We start from the raw sequence: 19061 nt of genomic DNA on the forward strand, positions 1-19061 counted from the left end.
GGAAACCTTGGACTCAGCTGCAGCCCACAGGCACTTGGTGGCTGTTGAGTAGTTTCTGGCTCCACCTCCTCTCCTGGCAGGGCAGATGGAGCAGGTTTAATCAGCTGGTTTCTTTTTGCAAAGGAAGGGCTAGCTGGAAGCATAGATGCGTAGAGAGGTGCTAGTGTGGCCATTCAATTAATGAGGTGGGGTTGGATGTGATGCTATGTAAAATATGAAGTTTTCTTTCTTTTGCTGCAGTGCTGCTGCAGTCTGTGCTTTGAAAATAAAATAACTTCCCTCCCCAGGTAAATAAAATTGATTGCTGAAAATCTTGTTCTCAGAAAAACAGCAGTCTCATTCTGCTTCTAGCTATAATTATATTCATGGGGATGATGTTCTCAGCACAAAACTGTCCATTGGGCTGGTGAATAGCAGGTACAGTGTCTGTCTGAGATGTATGGAGTTTCATCTGTTCTTTTCTGGCATCTATTCCACTTACAGCTGGCAAAAACTCATGGCAACATATATACTTTGTGGTTTGGGTGGGCCCCAGTGATCATACTGAATGGATATCAAGCAGTGAAGGATGGCATGACTACACACCCTGAAGATGTTTCTGGGCGGATGGTATCACCTTTTTTCAGAGCAATGGCCAAAGGAAAAGGTAAGATTGTTATGCACAGGAATGTTGACTTGGCAAACTACTCTGCCTTTTAGACCCTCTACCCTCCTGTTCAGAATGCTCTTCCATTAGATACTGTCCAAATCCTCCATTAGCTCCTGAGAATAACATTATTTGCCGTGATGCCTTTTGTACGGAGCTTTTGCAAGTCTGGGAAGCACTCCAAATGAGATTGCTTCTAGGTGACCTTTTTGCTGTGTTCAAAGTGTATGTGAACCCAGCTCAGAACTTGGCAGTCTTGCCCTCCACAAAGAATAATCCAATTTGTTGCACATGATTTTGCTGTATATTACATGAATGCAAAGCTTGTTTATATGTTTGATAACTGTATATATTATGGTTGCCAAACACCTTCCATCATGAGCAAGAGACCTGTAACACCCTCCTTCAGAAGTCTTATCGCTGTGTTTGCAGTCACGCTTAAACATTTGGTGAATACCCTTTGATTGTGAGAATGCCTCTGACACATGAAACTTCTCCTTAGGGTATTTCAGCAGTTTGCAGTCTTTCTTTTTTCCTCCCCTGCATTTGCTACACCAAAGCCAACAGAGGTTGTTTAAAGCTAGGTAAAGCATCATCACAGCAGTAGCTCAGGGCTCTTCAGGTAACCACTACTGCAATTTAAGAATCAGTGGAGTGGTCTCCCTTCCAGAGGAGAAACAGGGCCTAAATGTCACTTATCCTTCACCTTCATCACCTCAGCCTACATGCATCACATTGTTTGATCTACGTCTCCATAAACATCCCCCAACCCTGGACACCACTCTGTGGAAAGTCAACTAGTTATTCCTGCCTTGAGCACAATCAGTTGAGTATGGCTAAAGCAGATCTTCTAAAAAGGCATCTTAAGGTTTTGGGGTTTTTTTAAGATATCAAGAAATGGAACAGTCAGCAAATCCTTAGATTGCTCTTTTCAAAGATTAGCTACAATCAATATTAGGATCACATGGTCTAGTTATAGTTTGGGTATGTTTGGCTATGATTTCTGGTTACTGATAACTTCACCTAAAAAGATACTTGTATCACAGTGTATTCCCTGATTTACTCCACGTACATAATATAACTTTAAATGAATTGTTAATGTCTATGGCAAATATTAATATGCCAGAGAATACCCTCAGGTATTATACTGGCAAGTGGTCGCTCCTGGAAGCAGCAGAGACGCTTTGGTATAATGACTTTACGCTGTCTGGGAATGGGGAAAAAAGGCCTGGAGTATCGAGTGCAAGAGGAGGCATCTCACCTGGTGGACGTTTTTGTGAACCTAAAAGGTATCTATCTACTCAGAAATCAGATGCTTTTCAGTCCTGGATCTGTATCTTCAGTATGCAAACCCACCTACCCCTTTCTAGGGTCAGGGTGGGTCCAGAGTGGTGTATCTAAATTTACCAAAGCCCAAAGAGTAGACAGAGCATAGTATCACGTGGGATTTTTTTTCTTAAAAAGCTGTTCATAAACCTAATGAAGTTCCACCTCCATGGGCTTATCATCTGTCTATGATATGATTGTACAATAATACAATGTCACTGAACTGCACAGCCAAGCCATTCTCAGACTGCCTATGATAGGTAACTAAAGAGTATAGCAGAGTTTAGTCATTTCCCTAAATTTTAATAACATAAGGTGCCAAGACATAAACCGGATATTTTAGTGTCTGTCTAAGTAACTATTGGCAAGAGAATCAAAGCAGGAGGTGGGAGGGAACTTCAGTGGCTTATCAGATTCATCCTGGAGTCCAAGCCAGGATCATTTCTATCCAAATAACTTTTTATGGATATCTGTCTCATAACTTCTAAAAAATCATCAGAGATATGGTGATCTGCTGTTCACAGCTGAGACTGTAATAGTTTTATTATGTATACTTTGCGGTTCCTATCCACCTACTTTGCTCCCTAAACCTTCCCAAATTCCTTCAATCTTTCCTCCTAAGTAGTTTTTACATTTTGTAACATGTCTGTCACTGTCTTCTCTTAGTTCATTTCCAGTGACACCTCTTCCTTCTCATATTCTGACTTGTTTCCTTCCACTGAGACTTGTTTTCTTTCCACAACTGAGGACAGCAGATTTTATATGATATTCTCTAATGGATCTAAGTTGTACAACCTGATTTCACAGGAAGGGCTATGAGATTGTTTTAGAGCTATAAGGAAACAGCTTAACACTGTCCTTTGCTCTAAAACTATGTTTAATTTTCATAAGTATATATTAATGCCACATTCCCATCCCCATTCATGCCTCAGCTGGATAAAGAGAACATTTTATGTAATCTCTAATAACATCTTGTCCTATCTGTATAAGGAACACCTGAAGAAAACATTGAGAGTGAATACCAGTTACTGTGTTTGCAGGAAGACCTGTGGATCCTTCTTTCCCTCTTTTCCATTCTATTTCAAATGTAATTTGTGCTCTGGTTTTTGGATATCACTTCTCTGATGAGGACAAAACCTTCCATGAACTGATCAGTGCCACAGAGACTTTATTCAGATTTGCAGGCAGCTTTGTTCATCAGGTGAGTAAATAATAATATACTATTTTTTTTTCTGACATAGGTAGGAAAAAAAAATGCAGTCATAAAAATGGTCTTTCACTAAAAACAGAGCAACTGCCAAATGTAAGCTGGGAGCTAAGAAGTGTCCTTGGGGAACTTACTACAGCCCCCTTGGTTTTGAGGCTGTTTTTAAGAACTTCATTTTCTCTGCAAGTTTAGGGGACATCTCTCTGTTGACCCCTGGTTTTAAGTCTTTGAACATTTCTGAGACCATCAACAGAAACTTTTAAACTTAACTTGAGACTGGAGTTTGTAATAAATTTGAACTCTGCAGTGCTACTTCTCCCACCGCTATTTACTTCTCTCCTCCAAAAATGACTATCATTGAATTCACTGTTCTGCTTTTTACTACTCTGTAAATTGTATGCTGACAATTTTCTTTTTGTTTCCTCCCTCACAAATAATAATATATTCATTATGAATCTTTCCATTAATTCATTATAGCTTGCAATTCACATATTACAAAAACAACACATACATTCTCTGACAGTCTCACAATTCAAGTTCTGTCAGACTTTTTGGTAGGTACCTCCCACAACATACCATAAAGGCCAACTTTGCACTTGAAGTATCTTGAAGTGCACTTGAAGTTTCCCCCATGAATTAGACTTTGTGTTTAGACCCTTAAAGAAGAACAAGCTGGGTGTAATGGGGACTGTGGATGGCAAATTCCATTGACATTTGAGTTTTATAGGAAAAGGCAAACTAAAATGCTGATGTGATTGTAAACCTTTTCGACAAATCTATCATATGAGAATAGTACTATACAACTTTCCCATAGCAAAACCTAGAAAATTAGAGGAAATCTGTGGATGATCAAAGACAGGAGACCTTAACAGTACAGAGGACATCCAGGATACCCTGCTGCAAGAGCTTGTAAGCACTGTGGATTGGAGTTATAAGAATGGAACAAGTTGTAATAGTACAAAATTAAATTATGTAACATATTATGAATTAATGAGATTAATATCTGCTATGAGCTTAGAACATTTCAGTGCAAAGCTTAAGAAGAAAGGGACTGGTATAAACTAGCAGATAACAGGACAAAAAAGGCAAATGCAATCTCAGAGTCTCTGTTTTGAGCACTATTTTTGCTTTAGAGCCAGAGAAGTGTTAAAGTAGGTTCTGGTGCATAATAATCTGTGGGACCTCTTCTAGGGTGTTGAACACCTTATGTTTTGAGTCCGGAGTGAAACAAATGTAAAGAAGCGTTAATGGGACGACTTCCAAACTGTCACTTAAAATTAGAGAGGCTTTGTTTGTTAGGTCTGAAAGAACAAAGAGAGGAGATAGAAATGCTGTTTGCTTGGCAGGGTAGAATGGCAGATGCTTCAAAGAGAGAACTACCCAAGTGAGATGACAATATTTTGTGCTGAACAAAATGTGTATATAAATACACTCAGCAGACTGAAGATGTAATTATATTGGTCCTGTAGCAGTCATGAGGACTCTGATGGGGAAAATTAAATTAGCTTTTAGTGGTACCCAGTCTACACTTCCGTGAGCTCTGCAAATTCCACCAGTTACTTGAGGCTGCAGACTTGTTAATCTTAGTAGCCACACAGTATCCAGAAAGGATGTCCTTACATGTATGGGAGCTAGGAGTAAAGTCTTCTAGCGATCTGCAGTACACAAACTTACTGGCATGAGCAGAGGACTGTCAGTCCTCTTGACCCCCAAAAGTGTGTTACAATTACTAGTAAAGTTTTCCCACATGATAGCAAAAATCTGCTCAAAGCAATGCAAATTTGTTTATTCCACTATCAATATTTCCGGACAGGACAACTCAGCCTTTTGACGTTTCTAAAAGCAGCTTTGCTACTGACAGATAATTCACATGACCTCTTGTGTGTCACTCCCACAGCTGTATGAAATCTTCCCCTGGCTGGTGTGTCGTCTCCCTGGTCCTCATAAGAAAGCATTATCTTGCTATGATGTCCTGAGTTCTTTTGCAAGGAAGGAGATCAGAAGACATGTGGAGAGAGGGATACCGGATGAACCACAGGATTTCATTGACTTTTACCTGGCTGAGATGGAGAAAGTGAGTGTTTGTTCTGCCTGATCACACATTTGTGGAGTATAAGGCCAAACAGAGCATTAAATCAGCCAGTCTGATCCCTTCTATCATAGTTTCTTACATTCCATAGGCTTCTTTTGGAATACTTCCAGGAGTTAAAAGAAGCATCTCTTGCCTAGGATAGATGAAGTTTATGTAGCTTCTACCTCTGGTGATAAGCTTTCAGCCAGCGAGGCTGCCATGTTCTCAGTGTTGGCTCATGGGCTCTGGAAAGAAATGCTACATCCTCTTGTACATTATATCTGAATGAATATGACAAGATTTACTGAAATAAGCACTTTAGAGGCAAAGATGCAGCTTTCTTTCGTGTCAGGGGTACAAGTTATTGCAATCTGTTTAAAATGTTTTTGCATGATGTATTTACTCTAATTGTTTTTATATTTTACTCCCTTATTAGAAGAAAATATTTGGGTACCTCTCTCCTACCAGTTCACGTCTATCCTGAACTGAGAGAAGAATTAACTTAATTGTATGAAGTATGAAGCAAGGAGAAGTGTCAGGTCCTGCGCTTGGGTCACACCAACCCCACGCAGCGCTGCAGGCTGGGGGCAGAGCGGCTGGGAAGCTGCCTGGTCGGAAAGGACCTGGGGGTGCTGGTCAACAGCCGGCTGAACGTGAGCCAGCAGTGTGCCCAGGTGGCCAAGGAGGCCAACAGCGTCCTGGCTTGTATCAGAAACAGTGTGGCCAGCAGGACCAGGGCAGTGACCGTCCCCCTGTACCGGGCACTGGTGGGGCTGCACCTTGAACCCTGTGTTCAGTTTTGGGCCCCTCACGACAAGGACACTGAGGTGCTGGAGCGTGTCCAAAGGGCAACGGAGCTGGTGAAGGTCTAGAGCACAAGTGTATGAGGAGCAGCTGAGGAACTGGGGTGGTTTAGCCTGGGGAAAAGGAGGCTCAGGGGAGACCTTATCGTTCTCTACAACTACCTGAAAGGAAGTTGTAGTGAGGTGGTTGTTGGTCTTTTCTCCCAAGTAGCAAGCGATAGGACAAGAGGAAATGGCCTCAAGTTGCACCAGGAGAGGTTTACATTGGATATTAGGAAAAATTTCTTCACTGAAAGGGTGGTCAAGCATTGGAATAGGCTGCCCAGGGAGGTGGTGGAATCACCATCCTTGGAAGTGTTCAAAAAATGTGTAGATGTGCACTTAGAGGCACGGTTTAGTGGTGGACTTGGTAGTCCTGTATTAACAGTTGAACTTGATGATCTCAAAGGTCTTTTCCAGCCTAAATGATGTTATGATTTTAAGATATTAGTCTCAAGATGTTCTGTTGAGATTCTTTTATTCAGATAGCTTTTCCTTTGGTGTTTGCTAGCACTATTTGATAGCTTACTGGCAAGACCAAGGCCAAATGAGTGACACATTGTGGGGCTTCTTTAGACACTTCTCTAGAAGTACACTCTAGGCTAACTTCAAAACTCGTAGTGTGCTTTAAAATTTTCATGGTTAAGTCAACAGGCATAAAATTGCCTGCTTTTTAATGAAAGAAAATTCCACTTTATGAAAAAGAGCAATGCAGACTTGCCACATCCATTTGGGAAACTATTAATCTCTTAGTACTCATCAAAAACTGTGATTTTGAACTCTTTTTGCACATGCAAGCTGTGGAAATAAGGACTCTCACGCAAGAGGCATACAGGATGGCCTAACTTTTATGCTTTAATTTCAACTTTCTATCATCATCTACAGTCTAAAGATGGGGCCAAGCCCAAGTATGATGAAGACAATTTGGTATATGTTATAAACGATCTTTTCCTCGGTGGATCGGAGACCTCAAGCACTACATTGTACTGGGGACTGCTCTATATGGTAGTGAATCCAGACATCCAAGGTGAGAGGGATTCTTGCTGTGAAATGCTATGGGTACTACAAATGTTAATGATGGCTGAATATAATGAGTTGCAGGCACAAAAGCCACTAGTTGAGTCTGGCGCTCACCCTCGGAAAACAAAAAGAATGGCAGCAGAGGAAAAAAATCAGAGGCCCATCCCATGACCTGACAAAACCAGGTGGCTGAAAGCACTTGCAGTAAGACAAAAGTTAGCTCTTTGCAGTGACAAGTCAGTGAGGTGCTCTGTGTGGAGACTGTGCAGGCTCACTGATGGCAGCAGGAACAGTAATCAGAGCTCTAATATGACTCCTGTCTGCACCAGACATCATTCCGATATGGGAGTGTTAAGGCAGCTTTGCTGTGTTTGCTGCACAGTCAGTCTATGATCTCTTCCCCTCCTGACACAACACTCCTTGCTGAGCACACCAATACTGCTAACAACCTACTGGATCCCTTACTGGACAAACCACCTGGACAGATCTTGGCAGCTTATAAAGGGCTGCAGGTTGCCCTAAGGAAGGCCCATGGTTCTAGTAGAGATGGCTGCCTCTTCCTGTATCTTTCTTGTCAGGAAACAGGTAGAGAGGTGCAAGATAATTTGCATGGTGCAAATCCATATGCTTCCTTGAAGAATGCAATGACTCCTTTCTGTGTTTGCTCAGTGCTTCATGCACAAGGCTAGGCAGTGGGCATCCATGGAATATGGGTTGCTCAGGGGTGGCCTCAGGGTTTCAGTAGAGCATATTCTCCACATAACTGTCTGATGGTGTTAGCATCTAGTCTTTAAATAACCAGTAGTTTGTTGCAATTTGTTCACAACAAGCAGCACATAAACCTTAGGAGAAAACAAAATATGAATGTGGAACATCTGCAAGGGATGGAAAGACTGCAGAAATAGAAAAAGAAGTTTCAGGGGAGGGTTCTGGCCATCTTATATGTAGATGTGGTGTCTTCAGGCAAAAACTGCTGGCAGTACACACAAATTGTCCCTGTCTAAGTTAATACTGCAAAAGAGGTTCCTTATCTAAGTAACACCGATTCCATGAATGCCTCTGTAGAAACAGACTGAGTTTCCTCATCTGCATCTATGTCAGGAAGAGAAAGAATATGGCCAGGGTTTAAGGAGGACTTGGGTTCTCCTGGGGCTGGTGGCCTTTCCATCTGTTGTGCTTGAGGACTGAAAGCAGGAGAAATACCTCTATTCCCACAGCCTCAGCAGGAGACTGAAAAGGATGTATTATTGAGTGCATGTTTGCATCCAAGGTTTTAGGATGATTCAGGTGTTGTTTGTTCACACAGTATGTTGCCATACTTGGACCAATTCTGCTCATCTCTTCCCTTGCACTGGGAGTTAATATCCAGGGCATTATATCCATTTTGCAAATGAGATTTAGATTTTTGAGATAAACTAAGCAATCCCTAAACACCTTCAAAACCTGGAGCTAAGTGACCTGCCCTGTGCCCTCCAAGCATTCTGTAAGATAAATGTCAGAGCTGGAATAACTACAATATAGTCCTTGCTTATGATTCTGGACCACACTGTTGGGGCTTTTTTCCTGCTCGTTTTTATTTTCATATATTAAACTTTGACATTAAATCATATTAAATTACAGGTTATAGGCCTAATGTACCATGTTGAAATAACACATTTTCCTGTTGCTCTAAGAAAAGAGAGCAGTTAAAATATTTTATGCATTTTTCTCATCTGAAATGGTGACTATTTCTCCACAGAGAAAGTGCAAAAGGAGCTGGATGCTGTTTTAGGTCCTTCCCGGTTAATTTGCTATGAGGATCGGAGAAAACTTCCCTATACAAATGCTGTGGTCCATGAGATCCAACGCTTCAGCAACATTGTCTTTGTTGGCATGCCCAGAATGTGCGTGAGGGACACAACATTGCTAGGATTCCCCGTCAAAAAGGTACAGACACGTTTTTAGCCTCTGTTCTTTATTCAGCAGAAGGCATTTAGTTTTTATTCCAGTTTTGTAACTTGTTTTCCATCTATAAACTATTATCCATATAACCCAGCAACATGGTGTTTGGGGAAGGGTTACAATTTGTGGCTCCAGCAATGAAATAAGTCTCTCATTCAGCATGTTGGTGTTCAGACAGCTGATAAGACCCCTGCCATGAAAGCCTCGAGCTCCTGCCCTGCTGACCAACAGCACAACCACAGAGACCATCTCTGCTTGGCTGGGGATGGACTAAGAGGAGAAACTGGCTTGTGAAAGCACTGGTTAAGACATCCCTGCCCAACTTGGCATTGTCAGCACTTCTGGGATGGAGGAAGGCTTGTGAGAGTATGGCTCACAGGTCCACAGCTCCATGAGCTAAGGGATCTGCCTGAATCTTTAACAGCTGACAGAGAGGGAGTTGCTCCCAAACACTGCCTAAGACACATGTTCACAGCCAGTAAGGTATTTTTCAGAGTGACATAAGCTACGCTGGGTGCCAGTTCTCACTGTAAAACACTAACAAGAAACAGGAATTGGTAGCTTTTATTGCAAGAGAGATGGGAGAGGCCAGCACCATTACTGGGTTGGGGACTGGCCCCACCTAATTCATTTTGTGGTGAAGGTTTCATGCTGTTCTATCTGCTTCTGACAGCCAGCTAGCTAAGGCACACAAACTAGTCTGCTGGGAACAACCAGTAAAGGAAAAGGCAGAAGTACTACTGCTGAAAGGGCTCAGGGGTTGTTGTCAACGAGGTACTGCAGTGATTTCTGGATGCATTTCTTTCTCCCTTGAGTCTGCAAGGTTTCCAACACTGGGATCTGAATATCGACAAAAGAATCCTACTGGAAGTATTATTAAGATTACTAGTAAAAGTGGTCACAATGCAGTTGTACCAACATCACTAATGCTGTCAATACTCAGAAGATGATCACAAACTCTATTTTTTTAAGGATAATGGTCTTCTAACCCCACCACATCTGCTCATTACAGAGAAATGGCAATTAGCAGCAGCTTTATCCACCAGGCAGAAACTGATGGGTGACAGACTAGTAGTTGGAACTAAATCAACAGTTTCTTCCTTGCAGGGGACCATCATTATGCCAAACATAGCATCTGTTCTGTATGACCCTGAGCAATGGGAGACACCTCGACAGTTCAACCCTGGCCATTTTCTGGATAAAGAAGGAAACTTTATACCTCGAGAAGCCTTCTTACCATTCTCAGCAGGTAAATGCACTGGCAGGTTGAACTGATCCAACAGATTAGATGAAGAATACAGAAGTGTGAGACTATGATATATTTCTTCAGACAACGTCTTCTGTCTCTGCTGTTTGCTGCTTTTAAAGAACAGTACTGGCTTGTTTCTGCCAGCTGAGATGCTTCTGTGCTGTCAGACTCCAAACTGTTCTTAGGACACTGTAGTGGGAATCCCACTTAAACTTCTGAAACTCTTAGGCTTGTTGCATGCTGCAATCAGCCACAAGATTTGTTTGTAGTGTTCTTTATATGTACTTTTTTTCCCCTGAGAAGCAATGTGTTTTGTGTGTACTGGAGTTATTTGCAATCCCTCTTGAAGGAACAAGCTGAAAGAAAAGCAGAATACACCCTGGTACACAAAGGATTAAGTTCTCAAGAAAAGAAACTTAAGAACTGAAAATCCAGTTGCAAAAGAAAGAAATAAGATAACAGAGTACAGTCAGCAATCACACTTTGCAGTTCTGTTTTGGTTTAGTTTCTCTGTTGATATAGCAGACTAGTCAGCTGGATGTTCATCCAGGAGTGATGTCTTAATGCAAATAGATTTTCCTTTCCTTTTATTTGTCTGCTAATCTGGAAATGTGAATGTATTATTCACCTGTTCTGCTCATGCTATTGGTTCCAGTGTAGAACCCTTGGAAATTAATAGTAGGCTTCTTGCTTTGCCTGTAAAGTGACCAAGCCTTTGTTCAATTGCAAATGCGAAGTAATTTTGATCTACAGACTTTAACTTGCTAAAATACCATGTGCAAAGAGTTGGCAGATTATTTTTTTGTATGACCCTGAAGCTCAACATCTCCTGTAAAAGGAAAACAATTTTCTGCCATGTCAAGCAAGGTCACGAAAGAAATGATGGTGGTACCTCAGGAATTTTCATTGAGATTTTCATTTGGTGTGTCCTAACCTATGAAATTGGATGGGATCTTCCTGAGAAAGAATTCACAAAGTTTTAGTTCTGTGGCTTTCACAATCCTGTCCTTGAACAAAAAAAACCCTTCTGCTTATAACAAGAATGAACAAAGTGAAAATGAAACTGCAATATTCCTACTGTACTTCCCCTCTTCCTTCTGCAGGGCACCGTGTGTGTTTGGGGGAGCATCTAGCGAGGACCGAGCTCTTTATTTTCTTTGCCAACCTGCTGCGGGCATTCACCTTCCGGCTCCCTGAGGGAGTGACAAAGATCAACACAGAGCCCATTTTTGGGGGTACACTGCAGCCCCACCCATACAGCGTTTGTGCCATTCCACGCTAGGCTACAGCACATCACAGATCAGCAGGAGACAGCCACCTTTACCTCAGTGAATTTCCTCTCAAATGTATAAACTTTCTTCTACTAGCCAGGATATTGATATTAGCATATTGCTATATATAACATAGGGCTATTCAGAAAGCTGATGCAAACAAAGATTCAGACTACCAGTACTGTGGTCTGGTACTTGTGAAATTCCCAGATATTCTTGCAAGTATCTTAACAATTTTCTCATTTTGAAGAGCACCCTAAGCAAGATGCTATGGTTCCCAGGTGAAGCCAACATGCAGTGTCTCCTTGTCCTAGCCAAGCAGAATCATCATGATGCTCACTCCTGACCAAACCTCAGTAAAATGCAACAGAAGATTTCAGTAAAAGCCAAGCAGGTGTCACTTCTGTGAGTGGTTTGATGACCTCCAGTAACTTGACTCTGGAAAATGCACTTTTAAAGCCCTATTTTGGTTTTACTGTCCTCAACTTAGCCATTTTTTGACAGGCTGCAAATAATAAAAAAACCCCAACACCCAAACCCCAGGAAACACATTAGAATACAGGTACATTAGTATCTGAATTTGATGTTAAGTGTCTCCCTTGTAGAATACAGTCAATCTACAGTTGAAGAAAGAAACCTAAATTTGGTGTTTACTAACAATGTGATTGTGTGACTTGGCAGCCTGATCATTGTTATAATATATTGCCAAGCGCTTTGTTTGTTAGTTGATTTTTGTGTTTTGTTGTTTTTGTTGGTTTTTTTAAATGAGGTTTCTATGATCACACCCATTATCAATCCTTCTTGGATGAGGCATAAATGTGGGATAAGACATTCATTTTGCCAGTGGATTTCACTGCTAACTTTGCAGCAGGGTAATGTACAGACTTTGGAAGGCATCTCTAAGGGCTATCTGAACACTCAGATGTTCCCCATTTTCTCTGGGCCCTTTTCTTTTTTTACAACCCATACCATACTTCCTGCTCTCCATTCAATCTCTTTCCAATCCTCCTTCCCCAGTTTCAGTTCCTGCTCCCACCTACCTTTACCCATATATATATATATAATCCATTTCAGGATTCACCTTCCCTTTTGGCTTTCCATCACTTACATCCTTTCTCATATCAAGCCTCTGTCTCTTTTTACTCTTTTTTTGCACAAGTATTAGTAGAGGAATCAGTGCTGAGTTGAAAACAATGATCAATGAGTTTTCAGAAGGAGCTTGGAAGATCTCATTTATTTGTTTTTTGAGGCTCCAGATCATGAAAAGAACACTAACTATGGAGAGTGCACTGGAGGTAACTTAGTGTAAGAAAAGACATAAATGATGACATGATGCAGGAATTCTGAAATATCTATTATTTAACATAGCTGCTCACTGGCACTGATTCAACTTAAGATCGAGACAATTTAAGCATACAGCTGGAGGTGACAGCCAAGTTCAGCTGTAGCTTTGTTAAAGCAAAGTGCTGTAGTATTCATGAATGCAAATCACTTTTGGAAAGGATTCAAATGTTGAAGTTGAGTGGAGCTGTCTGTAAACACAGCCGTAAACTTAGGGTTGAATTTGTATGAGGACCAGAAGTGCTTCTATGTTGGAATATAAACTATTTGTAATTAAATCACTGCAGTATATCTGAACTTCCTGAATTTTAAACGGGTGGGAATGTTACTAAAAAGAAATGAGAACTACTGAAAATCAGGCTGAGCTGGGCCAGATCTTGGCATGCCTTGTAGCTCTAGCAGCGGCCTGCTCCAGCACAACCTGGTACCTGCAAGCTTGCTGGGCTGGAAGGGAGAGATCAGGACAGTAAGGGGTTTCACAAAAGCAATAACTGTCATAAATAATCCAGCCTGTTACTCCACACAGCATATCAAATCCTGTTCCAGGGCCTACACACTTCTGCTCAGCCTCCTTTCCAGCTTTATCTGTGCTTGTCCTCCACCCTACCCTCCCACACCTGCTCTTCTCTACTAATCCTGCTAGAGATGGTGCCTTTGCCCACTCCTCTTGTCACCTTGCCACTCACTGAAGAAGCTTAATTGTATGATGTGTGTAAAACCGGTTGTGCTCAAGGGCTGGAACATGATGTCTGTGGAGACTGCAGCTGTACTCAGTACTGCTGATAGATAGCATTGCTGTGACTAGGCAGGACGCACAAGTGGCACAATGTGGAAAGAACTGGTAATCTACTACTCATTTCACCCACTCAGGGACCCTGTCCACCAGACACCTACCAAGCAGTACAAAGCAGCACATTTGATTTTGAAGAGTCTACTGAAAACCTGGCTGAAAGGCATGAGATCCCTGGCTCTTTCTTCGGGAGACTGAGCTTCCAGACAATCTTGCACAACAGTTTTGCTACTCCTGAGCAGTGGAGCCAATGTGGTATGTGTAGCTTCTTGTATGGATTAGTTCACATGGGTCAAGCAGCCAGACCCTGTTTTCTGGGCTAGTGTTGTAGGTTTCGCAACTTACAGCACCAATTCTCACCCATGTATTCCTATAAAGATTTGAAGAGAGCTGATGGTGGAAGGCAAAGAGGAACTCAGGAAATCTGATAAAACTAACTTTGCTCTTCCTCTGCTTCCTTGGGAAGCTTGGAAGTACTTCTAGGATGGAAAATGACTCTGTTTCCTCTCCCAGAGATGATTTTCCCAACACTTGTCCAGCATTACAGACCTGCAGCTCCTGCACTGGCTGACCTCTGGCACTGGAGAAATTTGCAGGTTAGGGGGAAAGAGCTGAAGTGATCCCAGGCCAGGTGCTGCTGAAAGAGGACAAGTGAGTCACCTCTGGTTGGCTCAGCTGACTTCCCTAGTCCCCTGCCTACAGCCCTTCCTGTTCCTCTCCTGTCCCTCCAAGTGCTCCTTTCTCTCTGGACCATCATCTTGTCATCACTGAGATGCCAACTGGTTACAGCCCCTAGGCACATGTCTGCATTACGCCATCAAAGAGCCGCCAGATTAAAGGGTGTACACCCTGGTGCTCATGACTGGAGTGATGTAACATTTCTTTTACATGGAATGAGTAATCCTCCACACCATCTTTTTTTTTTTTTTTTTTTTTTTTTTTTTTTTTTTTTCTATAAACAGTGTCAACCACAGCCTCAGGTCTCTTAGGCTCAGTTCTTGTGGTAGAACTGTCATCCTTAATAACATGGTTTCAAAGGGTTTGAAACCAGGTTGCAAGTGTTTATTCCAGGGAAAGATACACAACTAACTGGGTGTATTACTTTTTAAAGCACTGTGATTCCTTCGGAGAAAAGTGAGTTCATGTCACAGAACTGCAGATGTGGCTGCTTTGTTTCGTATTTGCAGGACAGCAGAAGTGTGTGAATCCAGACAGCCTAAAATATTTAATGGTGATAGATATGAGAGGAGAGAGCTGCCTAACATTATATGGTGCTCAGCTCTGCTAAGGTTACAGTTCAGGAAAATATTAACAAGTTGTCTGATACCAGGATCCTCTGCTATTTTTTTTTCTTATGCTTTTCTTTCTTTCTCATGGTAGGGCTCTCCTCAGTAGCAATGTTAGTGCCACAACCATATGGCTGGCTATGTGCCAGACTCCGGGGACACTGTTTATCCTGTCAAAAGGAAAAAGCAGAAACTAGATACAAAAGAGACCCTTGTGAAAAAATTTGGTAGATTTTGCCATCTAAAGGTCAAAAGCAAGAGCTGATGTTTTTCCCCTTCTGTTCAAACAAACTCTTTGGGAAACTGGTTTGTGTCAAAGGCTTGGGCTAAACTGTCCCTGCTGAAGCTCCACTGTATGAAACAGTGAATCAATGGTGTGTAGTGGGAGAACCTGATGTTTATGGGATTAAATTTTGAAAAAATATTGTCCATTGCACCAGCATAGCACATTTGTGGCAACTATTTTTGTACTTTTGAGGAGGTCTAGAAAACCCTGAACAGACAGGAGGTGACAAGAAAATGTTCACTGTGTCTCCAATGGAAGCACTAGCAGGTGTCAAATGCAACAAAAAAGGAGATTGCTCAAAAGGACCACAGGGGATTGCACTGCATGTGCCTTGTTGGTGAGCTATGCCTCCTTACAGGACTTCTACTAAACTTTTATCTCTGATCAAAAACCAACTGGATAAATTGTCTGCAGGGAAATTACTTCTGGGTTGTTTAATACCAGTACAGTGTTTCTGGTTTGCCCTGTTCTTACAAACTTTCCTAAGGCATCTGCTATCATGTGCTGTCGAAATGGAGCATGAGACTAGCTGAACTTTCATCAGAAACACTACAGCTGTGCTGAAGTTTTATGCCATTTACTCTGAATTAAAATAGCTCAATATTTATCTTCAGTTTGAACATTTATTGTCTCAATCTTATGTTTAACATTTAAACACTTCAGACAGTGCCCTGACCAAGTGCCTGCTGAGACATAACTTGGGAGACTAGAAAAAGATGCTCATCCAAGCAACTTGTAATCCTGGAGTATGAGCCAAAATGTACTTAACATTATTAATTTGCCTTTGATTAAAAGTCTTGCTGCTGGATCTTTTCAAAGTTTAATTTATTCATTTGCCAGATGTCTTCAGGTGAGAAAAATGCATTGTGAACAGTAAATCAGATTTTCTTCAGCACTAGAATGAAATTTCTGGTTATAAAAAAAAGAGATATAGTATGTTAATTGAATTGGAGTTACATACACTTCCTTTAATGCCTTGTTAAGGGGCCACGTACCATCAGATGTGAGCTCTGCATTTGAGCCCATGCTGTCAGGGCAGCCTTGAACTAGGAATTGTGGGTAACCCAAGATGAGGAAATTCCTCCCTATAAAACCCTTATGCTGTAAATGTCATTATCTGCCCACTTCTTTTTTATCTTAAGTATCTCCATTATATTTACGATTGTGAAATGCTACATTAATAACAATGTTTGCAGCTGAATTAAATTGAAAGGAACAACAAACTTAATTGTCATGAAAGAACAGATTTATGGACATTTGGAGACAGCTGAGTATCAACATGTGAAAAACGCAGCTAACATACCTGCAAAAATCATCCTGAACTCAAATATTCAGTGGAAGAGGGAGAGAGAGAGAGATCTGGGGCTGCATATGCAGTACCACACTGAAGAACAAAGCAAGGGCATCCTTTTGAGAGTAGGACTGCATAAGGAATATTTGGGTTACTTCTGGATGTAAACAGAGCAGATAAGCCATATCACATAGTGATTGGAGGACAAGAGCTGGCAAACGTGGGGTCTGAAGAACAGCTTTGCCACTTCACTCAAGACAGTATGGCTAAGACAGCTTTTTGTGTGTTATTCAAATGGTGGGAGATATGGGTACTATGATCTGAATAAGCAAGTCATCTTGTTAGATTAGATTTTTAGATAAAAATTGTACCCAAGAAATGTCAGCTCTTTAACCTTTTTCCAACACACATGGGTAAATTTCATTTCATCCTTATCCCCTAGCCCTTTGAGATAGACTGAAATCACGCTGTTAGAAATTGGTTTCATTTGTTGAGCTGAATTACACTATGGTGACTTCTAACAGTAATTAAGAACAGGTCTGATCTAATCAGCTCTACCAAGAAGCTGCCTTCTCTGAGACCAAATCTCACAAAGTCAACAGTTTGCTTGTATTTTTTTTTAGCTGAAGTGAGTTCAAACCAGTTCACAGTCATGATTTATAAAGGAAAAGTAAGGGATGAGTTTATGATTCTGTAGGATTTTAGAGGGTATAGCACAGAGCCAATGCACAGGCAACTAGCCAGCTGCAGGAAGCTTGTTCAGGGCAACAAACACCAGTCAGGATCTGGTATTTATTTATTTAGGAGTGCCAGTACCAAAAGCATCACTCACAATTCCTGAGTGATTGTAATTACAAGACAGCACGCAGGATTCAGCTGTCCCATCAGCGAAGAGAGATAAGTCAACTTTGTAAGAGGTAAGGTTCATGTAACTTGATTATCAGTGTATTTATTAACAAACCACCAATCTTTAATATTAATTTATCCTTTCAATAGGGGAGCCTTAACTTTCCGATCCCATCTATTAATCCACTTCCACTGCCCAGCAAGGGTATAACAGAGCTCAAGTTTAAGTGGTCAGTATTAATGTCGCTCAATTTATGTGGTTAGTATTAATGTTGCTTAATTATTAGCACTGCTGTGTTTGGCCAGTGAAGGGAGATGCGGGTAGCTGGTTCTCAAAGAGGCATTTTACCACAGCCTGAGCAGGAGTTCGTGTTACATAGGACTGATCAGTTTGATCAGTTTGAATGTGAACAGTGGACAAAAGAGACAACTGCCTGGCTCCACAGCTTTGAGTGGTCCTTGCAACCCATTCTGTTCTTACAGTGTGCAGGACGGCAGTGCCTGAGCAGGACATGGACAGTGCTGAGGCAAGGGCTGTAGCTTTGCTGCCAATCTAGAAACAGCTGAAGAGCAAAACACTTCTGCTGCTAGTGAAATCTGATGGAAGCCTTGGCCGTAACTGAATTTTATAAAAGGCTGTGAGCTGAGGATGGGAGAAAAGCTATCTGACCTGGAACTGAAAGTACTGGGGAAAAATTTTTTTCCCTGAATCTAGGGACAGATGTTGGGGTTCAGGGGCTGAGCCTGAGAGCCCTTACAAAGAAAGATGTGTTGGAGGGAGAGAACACTATGTCTTGTAAAGAAGGTGGATAGGAGTTTGGGGGAGATGGCAGGTGAGCAAAAAACAGTGCTTGGAGTAAGGGAAGAAAGGAAGAAAACAAGGATACACCAGGGGAAAAGAAAGAGAAGTGGCCATGACTGGTAGAAAGCCAGTACCTCCTCACTGAGGTTCAGCAGCTGTTAGAAGAGCCTGTAAGAATCTTAATTTGGTCTAAATGTGGACTGTTTCTAATCATACCTCCTACTGTAGCTAAAAACCAAAGCTGACAGATCTTTTTCTAGTCCTGAGACATCCCTAGGGAAGGACAGAGTTACAAGTGTGTGCCTAGGACATTATATTCATGGGAACCTGCCTGTATCCTTATATTTCATGCTGGTGAAAACTCCCATTTGCTGAGGCAATGGCAATTCCCAGCCTCCACTGAAACAGCTGCTACCTTAGCTCCCTCCAGAGTAAGGCCTGCATTCAGTGCTCTACCCCACTGTCACTGGCTGCAGTGTTGTTATTTTTCCAGGACCAAGAAGCAGCCTTGGCAGATCTGCTGTCCAACTTCTGTCCAGTCTGCCAATCCACTGCTCCTAGAAAGCCATCTTCTGGCCTTCCATAAGGTCTGAGGGTGCTTTAGACTTAAAGCAGCTTGACACAGTGACTGCAAGTCTCAGGATGATTTTAAGTTTGCTTTATATTTTTAAAAAGTCTTTTCCTTCTTTTAGTCTCTGTCAAAATGAGTTTGAACCTGCACTCCTGAGTACTGGTAATCTTGTCCACCTTTGAGATGCCCCTGTGGCATCCTCCACAGAGCAGCTTCCATCCTGTGATTCCTTTGAAGTGTACAATGCCAGGGCTTCAAAGACTTAATGCACGTGC

At 41.7% G+C, this 19061-nt stretch overlaps 2 protein-coding genes across 4 annotated transcripts in view; one reads left to right on the forward strand and one right to left on the reverse strand.

The window, feature by feature from the left end:
• The window catches only part of LOC308072396 (cytochrome P450 2J6-like), a 28944-nt gene extending 14606 nt beyond the window's left edge, over positions 1-14338 (forward strand). For both annotated transcript variants that reach the window (XM_080409197.1, XM_080409198.1), the window contains 8 exons: positions 484-646; positions 1786-1935; positions 3013-3173; positions 5077-5253; positions 6978-7119; positions 8851-9038; positions 10161-10302; positions 11406-14338. In XM_080409197.1, the coding sequence (XP_080265323.1) occupies positions 484-646; positions 1786-1935; positions 3013-3173; positions 5077-5253; positions 6978-7119; positions 8851-9038; positions 10161-10302; positions 11406-11584 (1302 nt within the window). In that variant the 3' untranslated portion in view covers positions 11585-14338. The remainder of the gene's footprint in view (positions 1-483; positions 647-1785; positions 1936-3012; positions 3174-5076; positions 5254-6977; positions 7120-8850; positions 9039-10160; positions 10303-11405) is intronic.
• LOC308072397 (cytochrome P450 2J2-like) overlaps positions 1-19061 on the reverse strand; it is a 116709-nt gene that overhangs the window by 82515 nt on the left and 15133 nt on the right. The window lies entirely within an intron of this gene.

The sequence above is a fragment of the Falco punctatus genome (genome assembly GCF_963210335.1).
Source record: "Falco punctatus genome assembly, chromosome: 13".
In the NCBI taxonomy this organism is placed as follows: Eukaryota; Metazoa; Chordata; class Aves; order Falconiformes; family Falconidae; genus Falco; species Falco punctatus.